The sequence below is a fragment of the Bombina bombina genome, chromosome 3, assembly GCF_027579735.1.
Source record: "Bombina bombina isolate aBomBom1 chromosome 3, aBomBom1.pri, whole genome shotgun sequence".
NCBI classification, from domain to species: Eukaryota; Metazoa; Chordata; class Amphibia; order Anura; family Bombinatoridae; genus Bombina; species Bombina bombina.
The window spans coordinates 643,442,836-643,463,784 of record NC_069501.1 but is presented as its reverse complement, the minus strand read 5'-3'; the positions used below and the strand labels follow the sequence as shown (position 1 = coordinate 643,463,784).

Below are 20,949 nucleotides of genomic sequence, written 5' to 3'. Positions count from 1 at the left end.
TCTCCAGTGCCGCTCAGCAGAATGGGAACATCTGCAGAGGTACAGTGTCAGAGGATTATGCCAGGGTTGAGGGTGAGTGTTTGATTTCCAAGCTATGGTAAGAGGGGCCAGATTGTCAAGGACGGATATAAGGGTGGAATTATAGTGGCAGATAGATTGGTCAGGGCAGGAAAAGGAGGATAAGGATGAGAGGAGAGATTTGAGGGAATTAGCAAGCTGTTGCTGATCTAATGACATAATGCTTCTGTGAAGTTTGGTGTGAGGAGTAGAAGGAGGGAGAAATGTAGGGAGGGATGATATGTTGCAAGTGAGGAGATGGTGGTCAGAAAGAGGAAAAGGGGAGTTTGTGAAGTTTGAAATAGTGCATCGATAGCTAAAGATCGGGTCAAGGGAGTGACCGTCCATTGTGAAAAACCGAAAGAGGAAGTGAGTTGCAGAAGTTGTTTTGCAGAGGAGGTAGTGGGATTGTCAAGAGGGATGTTGAAGTCGCCAAGAATGAGGGCAGGGGTGTCTGAGTAAAGGAAGTAAGGTAGCCAGGCAGCCAAGTGATATAAAAATTGGGTACAGGAGCCAGGGGGTCGGTATATGACTGCAACACGTATAGAGAGGGGAGAGAATAGGCGAATCATGTGGGTTTCGAATGAGGAAAATGTGAGGGAAGGGATGGGATGTATTTGTTGAAATGTGCAATGAGAGGAAAGTAAAATACCTACACCACCTCCTTGTCTATTACCAGACCTAGAAGTGTGGATGAAGTGGAGACCCCCATGTGACAGAGCAGCAGTGGATGCTGTGTCTAAGGGAGATAGCCAGGTTTCTGTTAGGGCCAGAAGGTTGAGGGAGCGGGAGATAAAGAGGTCATGTTACTAAGCAACTACCTTAACCCCTTGAGTGCTAATGACGGCTCAGAGCTGTCATTAGCACTCAACTACTTTTTTCCAATCTGGGGGCCCCCACCAGCTCCTACCCCGGCGATCGGGCCTGCATAGTGACAGACATCGCCGGGGGTTCCCGTTACGTGCGGTGACGTCACGCGCAATGACGTGATGACGTCACCGCGCAACTTTATTTAAAATTGTCCATACAAAGTATAGGGAAAGGGGGCATGCTGCTTAGAAACCTGTATCTCAGGGATCTAAGCAGCTACAGACCCCCAAGACCTACCATTGGAAAGGTAATCGCCTAACCTTTCCAATGGTATAAGTCTTGGGGATCTGGGGGGAAAAATAAAAAAAAAAGTTTTTTTAAAATAGTAAAAAACAGAAAAATATAGAATTCAGCTTAGCACTCAAAGGGTTAAAGTGAATGTAAATTTTGATGCTAAAGTGTCCGGTTTTTAAAAACTCGTCAGGGCACTTTAATTCATCAAAATTTACATTTCACTCCTGTTGTGAAAAAAAAAACTTACCTTTTACTCTTGACAGCAACTCCAGCTTCCTCCACCCGTCGCAAAGCCTCTTCCTGGGTCTAAAATGAGGAATCCGGGGGGGAAGCAGTGATTGGAGGATGACCCATCCATCATTTCTGACATCAGAAATGGCTTGCGACGACCGGAGGAAGCTGGAGCAGCTGTCAAGATTAAAAGGTAAGTTTTTTTTCACAACACGAGTGAAATGTAAATTTTGAGTGCCCCTGTTTTTAATTGAATTTTTAAAAACCGGGCACTTTAGCATCAAAATATACATTCACTTTAAAACCATTATGTATTTGTATCTATCTCCCTTGATTGTGGCCAATAAAAAGACTAAGCAATCACAGTATAGTAGGCACTCTGACAATTTGCAACATTTTTAATGAAACCTAGATTACAGAATGTACTTAGCCTATATAGGAAAATAGCAAGGAAAATAATGAATATTATACTGCAAAACATTTTTTTTTTATCATTTTAAATAATTTAAGGAAAATTACATTTGAATTTAATCTCTGTATCAATTCAAATGATTACCTAATTTTTGCAGTTTATCTAGAGCAGTGTTTTTCAACCAGTGTGCCGTGGCACACTAGTGTGCCGTGAGAGATCCTCAGGTGTGCCACGGCAGACTGACAACAGTGTGACATATTTTTTAAACTTTGCTTGTTTTTTACTCCCAGTGCAGGGGTAGTGTAGGAGGCATGGCATAACAGCACAATACATACAGTATGTGTGTGTTTGTGTGTATGTGTATATATATATATGCTGTATAAGGCTACAATGTGTGATTTTTTTAAAATTTTGGGATGGTGGTGTGCCACAGGATTTTTTAATGTAAAAAAGTGTGCCACGGCAAAAAAAAAGGTTAAAAATCAATGATCTAGAGAATTGATGTGTATGTGTGTGTAGAAAAAAGGGTTAATATACTACAATCAATTGGTCATTGTCTTACATTCTGCAGCAGCAAATTAAGCTGCCCAAAACAAACAATTAGACTGTACTGGAGGATTTATAGCCTCTCCTGGAGAAGATATTTGTGGCCTGGTGTTACAGAAGCTTTTGATGACTTTTGTTCTAGTAGCATTTAAAGGGACATAAATATAGGGCGTATGCTACTCCAATTTAATACTGGAAATTAGCAAGAAGCATTAAAAAAAGGTTGCTTTAGCTTTAAAGGGACAGTCTACTCCAGAATTGTTATGGTTTAAAAAGATAGATAATCCCTTTTATTACCCATTCCCAGTTTTGCATAATCAACACGGTTTTATACTTTTTACCTCTGCAATTACCTTGTATCTAAGCCTCTGTAGACTGCCCCCCTTATTTCAGTTCTTTTGACAGACTTGCATTTTAGCCAATCAGTGCTGACTCCTAGGTAACTCCACGGGCGTCAGCACAATGTTATCTATACGGCACACATAAACTAATACCCTCTAGCTTTCAACTAAGAATACCAAGAGAACAAAGCAAATTTGATGATAAAAGTAAATTGAAAATTTGTTTAAAATAACATGCCCTATCTGAATCATGAAAGTTTAATTTTGACCAGTCTGTCACTTTAAAAACTGACATCTGCACCATGTGAGGCATACACTGCCCAGCTCTACGCCAACACTGGTAATGATTACTAATCAGCATCGGTGCTTTTGGCCCTTCCTAATAGCAGGAGTAATATAAAGAACTTGGGGCACACAGATTTAGATTTGGGCTTACTTAATTATTAATTATCTATACTCACACCAGGTACCCTAATATTCAAGTCACAAGGAGTTTTTTCTGTTTGTTTATTAAAAAGGATACAAAAAACGAATGGAAGCAAGAGAGGGCTTACAGCTTCACCAAATGTGACCAGTGCCAAGGATAGGGATCGAGAATATAGCTGTAGCAAGTACTCGTAGTGCAGAGGAAGAGATAAAAGCAATAGCTGCTGGCCATACAAGAGAAAGAGGGCACTCACTGTGCAGTGGTCTATTTAGCATACTGAGTAAGTGGGTTAATTTGTAAAGCTTCAGTATTTTATAAAAGGTTAACAAAAGCCATATTTAGAAGGGGCATCTCACACTGAAACATACAATCTAGAGGAGATAAACATACTACTCATGGAGTCCACACTACAACACACACCAACAATATCCCTCTGTCCTAAAACCACCTAACTCCCCCTAGTCACTGACCAATTTCATTGTAAAAGTGGCTGATTGTTCCTGAAATAGGCTAATCTTATGAAGATTGTAATTAACATGTCAATAGCTAATTAAGATGACATCAAAGTCACATTTTTTTACATTTGTTGTATCAAAAAGAGGGCATTTTACAACTCACTACAATAGTTTGCACAAAGGAATGAGTGGTGCTTGAACAAGCTAGTCTGAATATTTCAGGGGTATTTAAAACTTAGGAGCGACACAGAATACACAAATGTGAGATACCCAATTTATATATAATCATACATACAAGTACATGCGTGTGTATGTGTATATATATATATATATATATATATATATATATATATATATATATATATATATATATATATATATATATATATATATATATATATATATATATATATATATATATACACACACACACACACACACACACATATATGCATTCATACACAAGGTGAAAAAATATTATAGGTTTACTAATCAGGTGTTAAAGGGAAAATGCCACTAGTTCACTCAATGTTAAAGGGATAGGAAAGTCAAAATTAAACTTGCATGATTCAGATAGAGCATGTCATTTGAAGACACTTTTAAAGTCACTTCTATTTTCAAATGTGCTTCATTCTCTTAGTATCCCTTGATAAAAAATGAATAGGCACATATCATACACTAGTGGGAGCTGATGGCAATTGGTGCCTGCATACATTTGCATACCCCCCAACTGTCCCGATTTTCGCGGGACAGTCCCGATTTTAGGGGTCTGTCCCGAGTTGCTAGCCATCTGTCCCGATTTGCCCCAGGCATTTAAAAAAAAAATTGGGCCCATACTCAGAAGCAGCTGGCTTTGCTCTCACAGGGTTAGATACCTGTTATATTCCCTGTGGAAAAGGAATGGTGTGTGGGTTAAGCAGGAGTAAGAAGGCTGTATACACTCTGACCACGGGTAATGGTGACCTCTCTAACCTACCTCTGGTAATGATGATGTCTAACCCCTGGTGATAATACTAGCATGCCTTCAGTTTTATACAATGAGCAGTGGCAGCCGCAGACTGCCAGCTAATGTGCTTGCCAACCCCAGGACCCCATACAATGAATTACAGATACCCATATATGATGTAGTGTGTGTGTGTCTGTCTATCTGTATCCATAACTGTGTGTGTGTATCTGTATGTATAAGTTTATGCTATGTAGTGTGTGTGTGTCTGCATGTATAAATGTAAGCTATGTAGTGTGTGTGTATCTGCATGTATAAGTGTATGCTATGTAGTGTGTGTGTCTGCATGTATAAGTGTATACTATGTAGTGTCTGTGTATCTGCATGTATAAGTGTATGCTATGTAGTGTGTGTGTGTGTGTGTGTATCTGCATGTGTAAGTGTATGCTATGTAGTGTGTGTGTATCTGCATGTGTAAGTGTATGCTATGTAGTGTGTGTGTGTGTGTGTGTGTGTGTGTATCTGCATGTATAAGTGTATGCTATGTAGTGTGTGTGTATCTGCATGTGTAAGTGTATGCTATGTAGTGTGTGTGTATCTGCATGTGTAAGTGTATGCTATGTAGTGTGTGTGTGTATCTGCATGTATAAGTGTATGCTATGTAGTGTGTGTGTATCTGCATGTGTAAGTGTATGCTATGTAGTGTGTGTGTATCTGCATGTATAAGTGTATGCTATGTAGTGTGTGTGTGTGTGTGTGTGTGTATCTGCATGTATAAGTGTATGCTATGTAGTGTGTGTGTATCTGCATGTGTAAGTGTATGCTATGTAGTGTGTGTGTATCTGCATGTGTAAGTGTATGCTATGTAGCGTGCTACTGTGTACTTTAAAGGCCACAATCTAGAATATTAATGGGGAATGCAGAGAGAAGTTTTAAAGAATTTATTAATAAATGTGCAATTAAGATAAAAATATTTAGCAATGTCTTTGCAAAGGCTAATTAAATACAGCGCTCACATAGCCATACCAGTGGTTTGAGCTTGTGTTTGATTTGATGCCTAAGTGTATTAAAATCTATGACTTTATTTAGAATTTTATTTTTATTACTTTGGTCTTATGATTTTTTAAGCCCTGCCCATCACATTTCAATTTTTTTTGCCATGGGGGGGGGGGGGGGGTGTCCCTCTTTTTAATTTTGAAATGTTGGGACGTATGCATTTGTCTCTTGTGATTGGCTAAATAGATATTTTCAGCTTCCTGTCAGTAGTGCAATGCTGTCCCTTCAGTAATGGATAACAAGAGAATGAAGAAAATTTGATAATAGAATTAAATTAGAAAGTTGCTTAAAATTGTATGTTCTATCTGAATCATAAAATAAAAAATTGGGGTTTACTATCCCTTTAAAGGGACATTAAACCCAAATTTTTTCTTTCATGATTTAGAAAGAAAAGGCAATTTTAAACAACTTTCTAATTTACTTCTATTATTTAATTTGCATAATTCTCTTGATATTCTTTGCTGAAAAGCATATCTAGATAGGCTCAGAAGCTGCCGATTGGTGGCTGCATACAGATGCCTTGTGTGATTGGCTCACCCATGTGCATTACTATTTCTTAAACAAAGGATATCTAAAGAATGAAGCAACTTAGATAATAGAAGTAAATTGGAATTTTGTTTAAAAATTGTATTCTCTATCTGAATTCTAGAAGAAATAATTTGGGTTTAATGTTCCTTTAACCCCTTAGTGAACAGAGCAGTTTTCCATTTGTTAACCGTTTGGGACCAAGGCTATTTTTACATTTCTGCGGTGTTTGTGTTTAGCTGTAATTTTCCTCTTACTCATTTACTGTACCAACACATATTATATACCGTTTTTCTCGCCATTAAATGGATTTTCTAAAGATACCATTATTTTCATCATATCTTATAATTTACTATTAAAAAAAATTATAAAATATGAGGAAAAAATGGAAAAAACCCAATTTTTTCAAACTTTGACCCCCAAAATCTGTTGCACATCTACAACCACCAAAAAACACCCATGCTAGAGAGTTTCTAAATTTTGTCCTGAGTTTAGAAATACACAATGTTTACATGTTCTTTGCTTTTTTGCAAGTTATAGGGCAATAAATACAAGTAGCACTTTGCTCTTTCCAAACCACTTTTTTTCAAAATTAGCGCTAGTTACATTGGGACACTGATATCTGTCCGGAATCCTTGAATATCCTTTGACATGTATATATATATTTTTTAGAAGACATCCCAAAGTATTGATCTAGGCCCATTTTGGTATATTTCATGCCACCATTTCACCGCCAAATGTGATCAAATAAAAAAAATTGTTCACTTTTTCACAAACTTTAGGTTTCTCACTGAAATTATTTACAAACAGCTTGTGCAATTATGGCACAAATGGTTGTAAATGCTTCTCTGGGATCCCCTTTGTTCAGAAATAGCAGACATATATGGCTTTGGGGGTGCTTTTTGGTAATTAGAAGGCCGCTAAATGTCACTGCGCACCACAAGTGCATTATGCGCAGCAGTGAAGGGGTTTAAAATTAGGGAGCATGTAGGGTTAATTTTAGCTTTAGTGTAGTGTAGTAAACAACCCCAAGTATTGATCTAGGCCCATTTTGGTATATTTCATGTCACCATTTCACCGCCAAATGCAATCAAATTAAAAAAAACTTAAAATATTTCACAATTTTAGGTTTCTCACTGAAATTATTTACAAACAGCTTGTGCAATTATGGCACAAATTGTTGTAAATGCTTCTCTGGGATCACCTTTGTTCAGAAATAGCAGACATATATGGCTTTGGCGTTGCTTTTTGGTAGTTAGAAGGTCGCTAAATGCCGCTGCGCATCACACGTATATTATGTCTAGCAGTGAAGTAGTTAATTAGGTAGCTTGTAGGGAGCTTGCAGGGTTAATTTTAGCTTTAGTGTAGAGATCAGCCTCCCACCTGACACATCCCACCCCCTGATCCCCCCAAACAGCTCCCTTCCCTCCCCCACCCCACAATTGACCCCGCCATCTTAAGTACTGGCAGAAAATCTGCCAGTACTAAAATAAAAGTTTTTTGTGGGGTTTTAGATTTTTTTTTTAAAAAATTATAATAATTCTTCTGCTGTGTAGGACCCCCCTTAGCCCCCAACCTCCCTGATCACCCCCCAAACAGCTCTTTAACTCCCCCTCTGCCTTTATTGTGCTCCATATTGGGTACTGGCAGCCGTCTGCCAGTACCCAGTTTGAAAAATAATAATGTATTTTATTTTTTATTTTATTAAATATTTTCTTTATTTCTGTAGTGTAGCTGCCCCCCCCCTCAACATCCAACCCCCCACCCTCTCCCAGATGCCTTCATTTTAAAATCCCACCCTCCCCAGTCCTCTCTCCCACCCTAAGATCTACAGCATATTGATGCTGTTTTCATAGATCTCACGTGCACGCGCCCGTGCACGCGCAAGCACCCGCACAAGATCCCTCCCCCCTCCTTCACCAATGACTGGCCACCAACCAACGATAACGGCCATCGATAGGCGATGCAGAGAGGGCCACAGAGTGGCTCTCTCTGCATCGGATGGCTAAAAACAGTTATTGCGGGATGCCTCAATATCGAGGCATCACTGCAATAACATGAAAGCGTCTGGAAGCGATCAGGATCGCTTCCACTGCTTTCAAAGACCAACGATGCACGGGGTACGTCCTTGGTCGTTAACTGCATTTTTTTGCAGGACGTACCCCATGCGTCGTTGGTACGACGTTGGTTAACCCTTTGAGTGCTAATGACGGCTCTGAGCCGTCACAGAGAGTTTCCCACTCTGGTGCTAATGACGGCTCAGAGCCGTCACTAGCACTCTCCCACATTGAGGGAGATCTGGGGGCTCCCACCCGCTCCTACCCCAGCGATCCTGCCTGTAAAGTGACAGGCATCGCCGGGGCTTCCCGTTTTGCGTGGTGACGTCACGCACAATAACGTGAGGATGTCACAGCGCAACTTTATTTATACTTAACAATGTTAAGTATAGGAGCAGGGGGCATGCTGCTTAGAAGCCTGTATCTCAGGCATCTAAGCAGCTACAGACCCCCAAGACCCAACATTTGAAAGGTAATCGCCTCACCTTTCCAACAGCGTAAGTATTGGGGGTCTGAAAAAAATAATAAAATAGTTTTTAAAAAAAATAGTTAAAAAAAAATAGAAAAATAAAAAAAAATTAAAAAATCTTAGCACCCAGGTGGGAAAGTGCTTAGCACTCAAAGGGATAAAGATAGGGGGGAAAAATAAAATGTATAACTCGTCCGGGACTAATGGACATACACACAGGACCTTTTTAAAAGGTGCAACACCCAGCTGATTTTACTGATCACCGGCTAAAATCATAGTAAAAAATAAGCTTAAAATTAGCTTATATTATCACTTTTCAATGTTTATTGCTATAGTTATCATTAATTTATATTAAATTATGCAATTAATTTGTGCTTTAGATAGCAGAAAATGTTATAATATTAGAAAGAATTTAACTACACCCACCCAGCAACTTATAATACCAAGCGGCTGGCAAAATTTTCATTAGCGAACAGCGATATATATATATATATATATATATATATATATATATATATATATATATATATATATATATATATATATATATATATATATATATATATATATATATATATTTCCCTGAAAAGTCACTTGAATAAACACTGAGTTTGAAAAATATCAGCGAGTGCCAGTCTTCTGTTTCTAATACTTGGATATTAGCTTGCAGGCACCCTAGCTTAGGATGCTTTAAGTGAGAGTGCACTTCACACTGGACTCATACTGGAATATATATATTACAATTGGAAGGGCATAACTCACTGAGAGTGGGTATGTCCAGAAAGCATGCTTCTATGTACAGGTTTAATTATGTAGAATCATAATAGGAAGAAATATAAAAAGTAACTTTTATTCTTGATTATTTAAAAGACAACAGATATTGCAGGTATCTTGCTGCCCACACATCAACTTAAAAACACTTCTCCTGTGTATAGGTTGTAATTAATTTTATATGCTGAAGATTCAGTGTACCTAGATATCAATTGGTTCTGCTGTATGTAGCTGATCTCTGCTGCTTACAAGGTACTGTGATCTGAAGTGTTCTGGTGTTTAAATAACTTGGCCTACCTTTAGGCTTGTATTTCAGTACAACTGGATCTACGCAATCTCTATAATTAGGATCAGAACCTCATATTACAGCTCTAATTATCCCAGACCAAATTAATAAATCATTGTACTATAGTGAAAGTATCTCTATACATAATCCTTTAATTTCATTAAAGTGATGGTAAACTCTCCCCTTTTTAAAATCAGATCTGGAATGTAAGCGCTATTTTAGATAGAGTTTAATTCATTAGCTGTAATGAAGATGCAGTATAACATGCTTTTTAATATAGATATGAAATTCAAATACTGCATGCTCCTCCGCCCACTTCAAAAGTAAAATTTTCTGTGAGCTAACATATTGAATTGTTGTCCAATCAGCGCTCTCCCCATATGGCACTTTTGTTGTAGCTAGAGCATTAATTGGAGAGTAATTCAATCATTTAGCTGACAGAAAAATTGACTTTTGAAGTGGGTGGTGTAACGTGGGGTATTTGAATTTCATATCTATATTAAAAACTAAGTTATAGCGCATCTTCATTACACATGATGAATAAAACTCCATCTAAAATAGCGCTTACATTCCAGATCTGATTTTAAAAAGGGGAGAGTTTACCATCACTTTAATGTTCCTCTTTGTTTCAGAATATATATATATATATATATATATATATATATATACATACATACATATATAAATATATATACACACACACACACACATATATATATATATACACATACACACATATATACATACATACATACAACGGTTCAATTTACACCGTTTCAGAATAACAACCTTTTTTTTCAGTCATGTGACTGCTATTGAAAAGCATTGAGAAGCAGTGCATTGATTAAAATAGTCAGTAGGTGGAGCTGTCCACTTGTGTTGCAGCAAAGATATACAAGCCAAGCAAGCTGAAATTAATCAGTTTAACCAGACCTGAGCTATCGAGCAGCTTGCAAAGGAACAAGATCTTCCTGTCTATAAATCAGTCCAGATTGGAATGCATAGAAAGAACTGTTTGCATTAAAATGCAAGTAAAGTCTGTGTTGTGTGATTATTTTATTAGGTTTATAATGCTGTTTCGCATTTAAAGTATATATATATATATATATAAATATATATATATATATATATATATATATATATACACACATACATATATACACACACAATAATAATAATAATAATAATAATACAAATGTACAGCAAATTACTTAAACAATATTTTTTCTTTTAATATTATTTACTCACTAATATTAGGTATAAGAGGAATGAAAGAAAAAGTAAAAATAATACTATCATCTTGCGCAAATACTGAACTAAAGCTAAAAGGTTCTTACTATTTATTATAAGCAGAATATGGACAGTATGAGAAGCGTTTATATTATTGTTGGTTCTTCCTGCCTTTTGAATTATTTAGTAGGATACTATCTGCTACTGTGGCTTTAAACAGTGGAGAATTTTATAGCTCTGCATTATCTAATCAAAAGGCCATGTCTTAAATGGAAGGTCATAAATACTGTAAATCTGCAGATAACACCTTGAGGAGACATGATATTTGATACAGAAAATCCCATCATTATTCCATAAATATAATCTACCAAAAATGTTTTATACACAGTTATTAAAATTTAGTATGTGCTGTGTGGAAATATTTGTGCAATTGGCAAAGTGACAGATGCCTGTGAAACTACTAGCCATACCGAATACTGAGGAGCCAGCTATATCCTTTTTACTAAAAAAAAATTTAGGAGCCAAAGAATGATTTTATGAAAGAAACCAAAATTTTTGAAGCCAGAAGCAGATTTTTTGACCTCCTGACTCTTGGTATTTGTCAAGGCCTGATGTACAGGTCAGGATAAAAAAAATATTAACTTTTTAGAAGTCCTGTGTTTATTTTAGGTGTTCCTGATTGTGTATATTGAGGTGAGAGATTATTGCTGTAATGTGACTACTAGGTGACTTTTAGAGACTGGCATGCCCATATACAAACCAAAATGCCCTCATCTTTCAAATGCGTGCTCACTGATCCAAGTGACTACCAGCTGATAACTATGGCAACAGTGATCACCTAACAGAAATCATGTGCATATAAAACAAAGTCATGGGGGTGGAGAAGTCCCCCTATGTCTCCCAGAATACACAGATGACACACCTTATGTGAAAGAGGAAATCCACCTAATTTAAAGGGACACTCAAGTTAAAATGAAAGGGACAGTATACTGTAAAGTTGTATTTTCCCTTAATGCATTTCCAATTACTTGTTATACTACCTGCAGAGGATAGAATGTATAAGAAATTGCTTTTTCAGGTTTATTTGTGTAAATTGCTGGTTTTGTGCTTTGAAATCACAACCTATTTAAATGAGTTGAGCTTGCAGGTAAAATTACATCTCATATTATCACTTTGTGCAAACACATTGTTCTTTATCTTACATCTGTTTTTAAACCAAACCCCAAGAGAACAATGGAAAATTATCATTTTATTAGTTATCTCTTCTACACCCCACCGGGAGTGTAATTTCGTCTGCTGGCTGCGTTTACATTGCATGTCAATAGGTTGGGATACCACAGGCTAGATCAGTTATTTCAAATGCTGAAATGGTAAACAAACTACTTGTAAACAATTGCTAAACAGGGTACCATAAATTGTTTGACTGAAAATTTTAGAAGATATCCACACAATAGATGCTATAAAATGAAACAAAAACCTTTTTTTTTTTTTCACATAACATCAAGAGGCTTTGGTCATTTTTTTGCAATTTCTGCAAACTAAAAGTATATATTTTGTCATGTGCATGATTTGCAGAAAATAATTATCTAGGATATGTGTGGGAATTTCACAGGGGGAAGCACAGAAGTTGATGCTGAAATAAAAATCAGTGTTTAAGTCTAAAATCCATTTCAGCACAGGGGAGAAAATGACTCCTTGCTGAAATGCTTAAAAGGATTTAAAACCCAATATGTTTCTTTCACGGTTCAGATAGAGCATGGAAACAACATTCTAATTGACTTCTATTATCAATGTTTCTTTGTTCTCTTGGTATCGTTTGTTGAAAAGCAGGGACGTATGCTTAGGAGCCGGCCCATTTCTGGAGCACAATATGGCAGCAGTTTTACAAGAATGTTATCCTTTTGCAAGAGCACTAGATGGCAGCACTATGTCCTGCCATGTAGTTCTCCAGATGCCTACCTAGGTATCTCTTCAGCACAGAATATCATGGGAACAAAGCAAATTTGATAATAGAAGAAAAATTGCAAGCTTTTTAAAAATGGTCTGCTCAGTCTGAGTCACAATAGAAAAGTTTTGGCTTTCATATCTCTTTACGGTTGTAAAAGCCAAAAACAAAACGTGCTAAATATCGATAGGGATAACTGGTTTCTGCTGCTCACTGCACATGTGATAGTCCTTTTCAAAGATACAAAAAGAAATGACTCCTGCACATCTATCGCTCGCTAACCCAACTATGTGCACCAATGTTTTATCGACAAGCAAAGAAAACTGACAGACAGTATTATGAACCTTTAAATACCCCCGATTCCCCTTAGTATGCAACATGATAATAAAAAGCAATATATTGCTCAGAATGTTTCATTGATATGCCATTGTCTTGCAATTAATACAGACCACAGGATCTTTAAGAATAAGATTAGAAATATTTTGTTTACAAATTTACAAGAAATTTCTGTTTTGCTATAGAATAACATTTCAGCTAAGAATAACTATTTTTAAAACAAATTAACATCTTGCTTAATGCAATTGTTTTTCAATAGTCAAACTACACCCACCACTTGCCTTATTTGGAAGGCCCAAGGTTTGAGTCTGTAAAAGAGAAGGCTAGCCACTATCATTATATTTGTATTAAAGGGTGACTCGGGTCAAAATTAAACTTTCATGATTTCAATAGAGCATGCAATTTAAAACAACTTTCCAATTTACTCCCATTAACAAAATGTATAGTCTTTTTATATTTACATTGTTGAGTCACCAGCTCCTACTGAGAATGTGCAAGAATTCATAGAGTATATACGTATATGCATTTGTGATTGGCTGATGGCTGTCACATGGTACAAGAGGAGTGAAAATATACATAACTTTAAAATTTGTCAGAAAAAAAAAAAAATCTACTACTCATTTGGAGTTCAGACTAAGTGCTATTGTATTGGTTTTTTTATCGTGCATTTGTTGATTATACAAATCTACTGTATTTGCTGGTCCTTTAACTGCATTGTTTTGCGGTTACATATTAAAGCCAGTTAGGGTTGCCTTGAGAAGTCAGCAGGGTGCATTTTCAGCTCTGAGGATTAGAAAACCCACAATTTATGGAGCTAAATCACATGAAAAGGATTCAAAATAAATAATGAAATATATTGCAAACTTGTTTTGTTACACATAACTAAAACACTGTATATAAAAAATATCATGGTGTTTATTGTCCCTTTAACTTGCTGACAAAATATAAACTACCAGGGGACTTGTAGTAACATCCTGTAACCCAGGGCTCTTACTATACCATTTTTTATTCTTTTTTTTTTCCCAACCACAGCTAATTAGTTTACTAGCTCCTATGAATTATATTGTATGATCATTCACAATATTTAATTTATGTTGGAACAGATAGTCTGTGTTAAAAGTATATTTTTCAAATGCGTATGCTTATAGAGAAGGCATGCTAATTATTTTACACCATATAAATAGCTCTGTTTTTAATAAATAGGCCAATGCATGTTACACTTTATATGACCATGTATTTACTTTGCACAATCTTATGTACTTTGCTTTGCATAAACACCACCAGTGAATATCATTTGTCAATAAAACTCACTGTGAAAAGTTGGACTTAAAATTTACATAAAAGTGTCTGTCTGGCCTCATATTGAAAATTAACAGATAATCTAAAAACCTGCAAAATGTGAACAGTATAGTATAGTCTAGTGCATAACAGTGTATGACTTGAGTTAATGAATCCGTCATTTATCATGTCCCATTTTTAAACATTGCTGTTTTTAATCATTGCCTTCCTGATGTACCAAAATAAAATACAAAAGAAAATAAATATTTTCAAGCGTATTAAAAATATACATTTGCACTTTAGTTTTGTCATTACTTTGCAAAATACATGCAATTTGTCTCGGGTTACATGCACTGTTCAATGATTCTCTAACATACAGGTGTCCATACTTTCTAGGATTGTGGTCCAGATAGTTTTAGGTTTTGGTTTTTTTATTACTCAAATTCTAATGACCAAACAAGTATAGACATCTGTATAAACAAACCTCAAATGAGCAACCTGAATGAAACTTCATCTGATGACAAACACAACAAACAAACATACACATTGCACAGAAAACATACACTGGTTTCTCCCAGACAGGACAGGAATGAGCAGTTGCAAAGAAAAGAAACAAACTCTTCCCTTCAGCAGCAGTACAAATAGGGTTGCCACCTCGGCCACTTATGAGTTACACATGCTGCAGGGAAAGAAGGGAGGAACATGTATTGTACCTCTGGACATCACATGAATAGTGCTGATGAACAGTACAATACATGTTCCTCCCTGCATACCCTGCAGCATGTGTAACTCATAAGTGTCCAGGAAAACATGGCCGAGGTGGCAACCCTATGTACAAGGAATGAAGGTGAACAACATGGGTTGAAGAATCACGAGAAGAAAAAAAATGGATAGTGTGAGATCATAGTCCAATGCTTCACTATAACGTCAGGTTTCAATGTGCTAGACACAAGCAAATTTAGCGCGACACAAAGTCCAAGTGAATCTTAGGTCTGGAATATAAGAAATATTTTAGATAGATTTTAATTGATCACTTCTAATAAAGATGTGCTGTGTAACTTACTTTTTAACCTAGCCTTGTCATTCTAATCTCCCACGCTCCGGCCGCCCACTTAAAAACTCCTATTTTTTGAGGAGTTAATGATTTAAAAATTTTCTCCAATTGGTGCTCTAGCTACAAAAAAGTGCCATATGGCTAGCTGACTGGAGAACAGTTCAAAGAGTTAGCTCACAAAAAATATGAGTTTTGAAGTGTGCAGCCGGAAGAGCGGGGTATTAAAAAGCACATCTTTATTAGAAGAGATTAAAGTGCCTGTGAAATATCACTTAGACTCCGGACCTGATTTTAAAACATGTAAAGTTTGCCATCACTTTAAGCTGGACAACACTCATTTTAACACAAGGAGAGTAAGATTTATCAGGAGGCAAATGCCTTGATTGGTTGCAGGCTCGTTCATTTGACCCTGCAACTGATATTTTTAAAGCAGCGGTTTAAACTGTTGCTTCATAAACCCTCTTTCCAACTTTGATTTGGCAGATGAAAATCACCCTGGATTCATTTGACTGGGGTGGATGACAAGCCCTACTCTCCCGCAATTGGTTGCACCAACGCTTGTGCAATGGTAAATATGGGGAACATATGTGCCCCACAATCTGCGATGGAATGTGGACAGTTTCACAACATGTGAATCCTGTCCGTTCACAGAATGCTACATTGTTCCCTGAATATAACTGTTTGTCCTGGAAGAAGGAATTGAGTAAAAGTATAGCTCTAACTCTTCCATAAATAATAATAGTAAAAGGCACAGTAGAATAGTATAATAAAAAAATAATAATAAAAAGACAATGTAATAGTACTGAGTTTGAATTTCAAATAAGCGGTAGAATTTCTCTAGCCAATTTTAAAGTTTCTGTTTATTTATTACGCCCCGTTACATCATGAGACATCTGCCAATCAAAGACAAATATAAGTACACACTGAACTCTTACACAAGCTCAGTAGGAGCTGGTGCCTCAGAAAGTATGCAGTTTGATAATGGAAAAAAAATGGAAAGCTGTTTTTCTAAATTGCTTACTCTATCTGAATCATGAAAGTTTAAATTTTGACTTAGTGTCCCTTTAAATAATATTGCATTATTAAATAGTCATATAAGTCAAAATTAAAGGAACATTCTAGTGCTGAAATTACACTAGTTTGTGTGTAATTGTGCACTACTGACCCTCAAACTCAGTATTTAAAAGGGAAGGTAAACTTTGGTGAATGAAAGCCTGTTTTTTTAAAATACTATTAAAAACAGGGGCACTTTCATTCATCAAAGTTTACAATGCAGCAGTTTTGATTAAAAACTTACCTTTGTTTATTTTTCACTGCTAGAGCAGCTTCCCCCACATGGAGATCCTCTCTTCACGCATCAGCAATGACTAATCCAGCTTCCTCCAATCACAGCATGGCCTCAGGCAATGACTACCCTGGGGGGAAAGTCGTGATTGGAAGAAGCCGAATTGAAAGTGCCCCTGTTTTTAATAGTATTTTTAAAAAACGGGCTTTCATTCTTTAAAGTTTACCTTCACTTTAATACACATCTTGATCACTATTTGGTAGCTGCATCTGCAACAATGTATAACATTGTTACAAACATTGTTGCAAACACTGCTGCAATACAGTGTTCAGGACATGTGCACAATCATTATCAAAGTGACCCTTTCTGAACACTTTCCATTTTTTTTATTGTATTGTGTACTTCAAACAAAGAAAGTTTCTTCATGCTGTTTGAACATAATTTTAAATACTTTTCTGATGTGTCTTTTTATCGTTCTTTTACTAAATTTCTGGTTCATGTTAAAATGAATGACATTTCTGTAAATCTAAGCGCTCATCTAAAGTATTTGTAAACAACTCAGATTAGTTCCATATCTATTTCTGCCCTGTGCCGTGTCACTATAATAACTGAGATCTTTTACTACAGTTTAGAAGCTTTTCTCTTCTTTTAAACCACTTACAATAATCCCAGTTTGTTACAGACTATCATGTACTTGTCTTACAACTACATGTAGAGAGCAATAAATTAAAAATTTGCCTCAAATTGTGAAGCTTTTCAGGTAATTGTTTTAAAGGGACAGTCAACACCAAAATCAATATTGTTTAAAAAGATAGATAACACCTTTATAACATGTAAAGCTCTAAATGTCTGAATGTTTCTAAGCCACTACAGACAGCCTATTATCAAATGCTTTTTAATAAGCTTTTCACAACAAGAGACTGCTAATTCATGTAGGCCATATAGATTAAATTGTGCATTCTCCCGTGAAGTTGTGCACTAATTGCCTAAAATGCAAGTCAATAGATAATAAATAGCCATGTGATCAGGGGCTGTCAAAAGAGGCTTCGATAGAAGGTAATCACAGAGGTTAAAAGTATATTCATATAACCATGTTTGCTGTGCAAAACTGGGGAATGGGTAATAAAAGGAATTATCTATTTTTTTTTAAACAATAACAAATTTGGCACAGACTGTCCCTTTAGTCATAGAAACATGAACCACACTATTACCAGTAAAACTTTAGATACCTTTTTTAATTCTTTTTTTTTTAAGCTAATATAACAACAAAGTTAAAAACTCTCCAAAACCATTAATATAAATATTCAACAGGAAAGCATGATTGTAACAGGAAAATAACCTTGCAACCTTTCGCATTCTTTCAGTTCATCTGGTTTGACACATTGCACTTTCAAAAGAGACAGATGGAGTTATGTAAATTAATTTATTACTTTCACATTTTACCTATGAGCTGTCACAGTCTAACAAACAACCAGTTTGTGCCTAGAAGTAGTTTATCAAGGTTGCAAAAATCATCACATGCAAAACAGAACCCCATTTTTTTAAAAAAAAAACATTTACATAAATATATATAGAAATGTATTTGAATGCTCTTACAATGAAACTCGATGTATCTTAGATATTATTGTAAACATTTTATGCAATGAAAATAAATATAGAAGCATAATCTTTTTGCCACTTCCTGGTTAAATTTTCTTTAATTCTGTTGTATTTAACATAAGCAATGACTATGTCTAAAGATTAGTCTGCATATTTTAACAAGGGAGGACAATGTGTGTAGGTGTATTCAGTATAACTATCTATCAGGGATGAGTACACCCACAAAGCAAATGCTAATTTAGAAAAGAAATAGAAGAACACAAATTTAACACTCATTCAAAAAAAATAATACAATGCAGTGGATTTTAGGGTGGGATTTAAAATATTAGCTATCAAAGTCTATAAGATATTAATATTACAAAGCAGTCTTCTCTGGAAGCCAAGGGGTGGGAATAGTGACATTAGTTGCACTACTACTGTTCATGAATAGAAGAAAAGCTAGAGTAAAAGGCTTACTGCAATCAAAACTGCACACCAACACAAGAAAACAAACCCATAGCCCAGCTGTATACATAATCAGACAACCACACCTTATCGATAACTGATCAAATACACAAACAAGTCGTACAATAGCACTTATAGGTGTAAACACATCGTACTGAGCAGCGGCCTTTTGCTGCAGTCTGTGCAAATGCTGTATGTTCACAACCTGGATGAAACAACATGCAGAAGGATACAGGCTCTACAAACAAGACTGCAAACCAGGTCATTCCTAATGTAGTGGAATGGACCGACCTGGAGACAACAACAACCACCTCCCCTGCTGCAGCTTGTGTGATACACACAGGACCTGGGACAGGTGGGATGTAGCTCACACTAGATTATGTCGCAGGGCTTCTTATGTCCCTTCACCAGAACCTGTTATCACATGTCACACTAATGTCCCAGGGCCCTGAGGTCTGGTCACTAATCCCTTCCTTGGACTGTGACCTTTATTGCCCTCTCATCATCCCACGTCACATTTAGCCTTCCCTTTACAGTACTAACAGCTGATTTATCTATTAACTAAAGTAAACTGTCACCCCCTACTGTCAATCCCCCTACTGTCACCCCTGGCAATAACCCTCCTTCCAACACTACTTGTCACTTTCTGCTGTCATTTAAGGTACCCAGTTACTGTCTCCCATCTACTGTCACTTTGGATCTCTCTTACAGTCACATATGTCAATCCCCTGCTGCTGTCACTATGTACATATCACCTGTCAGTCCGCTGTCACCCCGAGAACCCCTTGCACTGTCACTTCTCACACTGACATTCGCACCCGTCATTGTCACATCCAGAGCTCATTCTGGGTAAAGGTTTAATTATCCTGCTTACCTCGTTTTACAGCCTCATCATAAGTCAGGAACCCGATCCGCGACTCCTTGGCCCCCATGATGATGATAATAATGCCAATAACAATAATATTAATGTCTCCTTTCTGCCATGGTTCTGTAGCTCCGCCTCATTCCCAGGCTATTCGCTGTGCTGCTCCAGGCTCAAGTTATGGTTATTAGTGTGTGTAGGCGCTGCACCCCAAATGTCATCACCTGCCACTCACACCCCAGAATCCCGCAGCTCCTCTCCCTTCTCCAGCAGTTCCTTCCTCCTCACGGTAACCACACCCCCAAAGCAAGCGCGACTAGTCATGTGACAGCACTAGGGCTACATCCTCCAGTTCCTCCTCCTAAACAACAAGGCGAGTGATCCTCTGATTTATTTCTTGCTTGTCAGTGTTTTCTGACGTACATAGCAGTATGCTGGGTGTTAGTAACTAACGTCTCTACTCAAATTCGTTATGACAAGAATAATTATGCCAGGATCATGTGATCAGCAGAAACCGGGACAGCCATCATTGTTCTGGGTATGACCATCCCATATCAGTGGAGCTTGGTGTTGCTGTGTGAGACTGAGAAGGTACGGCGTCCACACTGTGTCAAACTGTAGGTTGTGGTGTGAGCGCCTTTACTACAGTGGTATAGTGATACTCTGCAGCGGAGGTTACAACAGTGTGTAGCTAACACATCACGTGCTGTAAACACATTATGCAACAGTCCTGACATGTATGGTTACCCTAACGAAAGAGTAGGAAATAATAATGTCATTTTTTTTCCTTGACAGTCAGTGGAGAAAAAGTTTCTAGGCTACTCAGTGTTGAATACAGGGAAACGTCTCAAATTGTACTTGCAATCTTATACTTGTGTACTAATGGAAATCTGAAAGTCCTGGTTAGAGTCCTGCAGCTTGTAAGCTCTTTGAGTAAGATTTATCATTGAAGTTCTCCTAATTTTGCGCCTAAAGATGTGCATGCAATTTAATGCCCCTATTTATCATTTTAAAATGCGCTTAGAAATTGGCTAGTTCAACTGTAAAATTATTCTTGGTTCGCGTTCACCTACGCGTATAAGAGCACCAAAAAAAAGGACTAGTTACTAATTTATCATCATTTCTTTTGCGCATATAACGGACTTAAGGGTCTCGATTTAATCAACCCCTTCTCCTCCCGATGATTTAGCAAGCAGCGGTCATCAGACTGCTTCTCTACCCTCTTCTCCACCTTTT

General features: G+C 36.9%; 1 protein-coding gene across 2 annotated transcripts in view; it reads right to left on the bottom strand.

Annotated features, from left to right (window-relative positions):
* The window catches only part of USP32 (ubiquitin specific peptidase 32), a 653,327-nt gene extending 633,223 nt beyond the window's left edge, over positions 1 to 20,104 (bottom strand). For both annotated transcript variants that reach the window (XM_053707352.1, XM_053707353.1), the window contains exon 1: positions 19,726 to 20,104. In XM_053707352.1, coding sequence (XP_053563327.1) covers positions 19,726 to 19,783 — 58 coding nt within the window. In that variant the 5' untranslated portion in view covers positions 19,784 to 20,104. The remainder of the gene's footprint in view (positions 1 to 19,725) is intronic.
* Between the last annotated feature and the right edge of the window lie 845 nt (positions 20,105 to 20,949).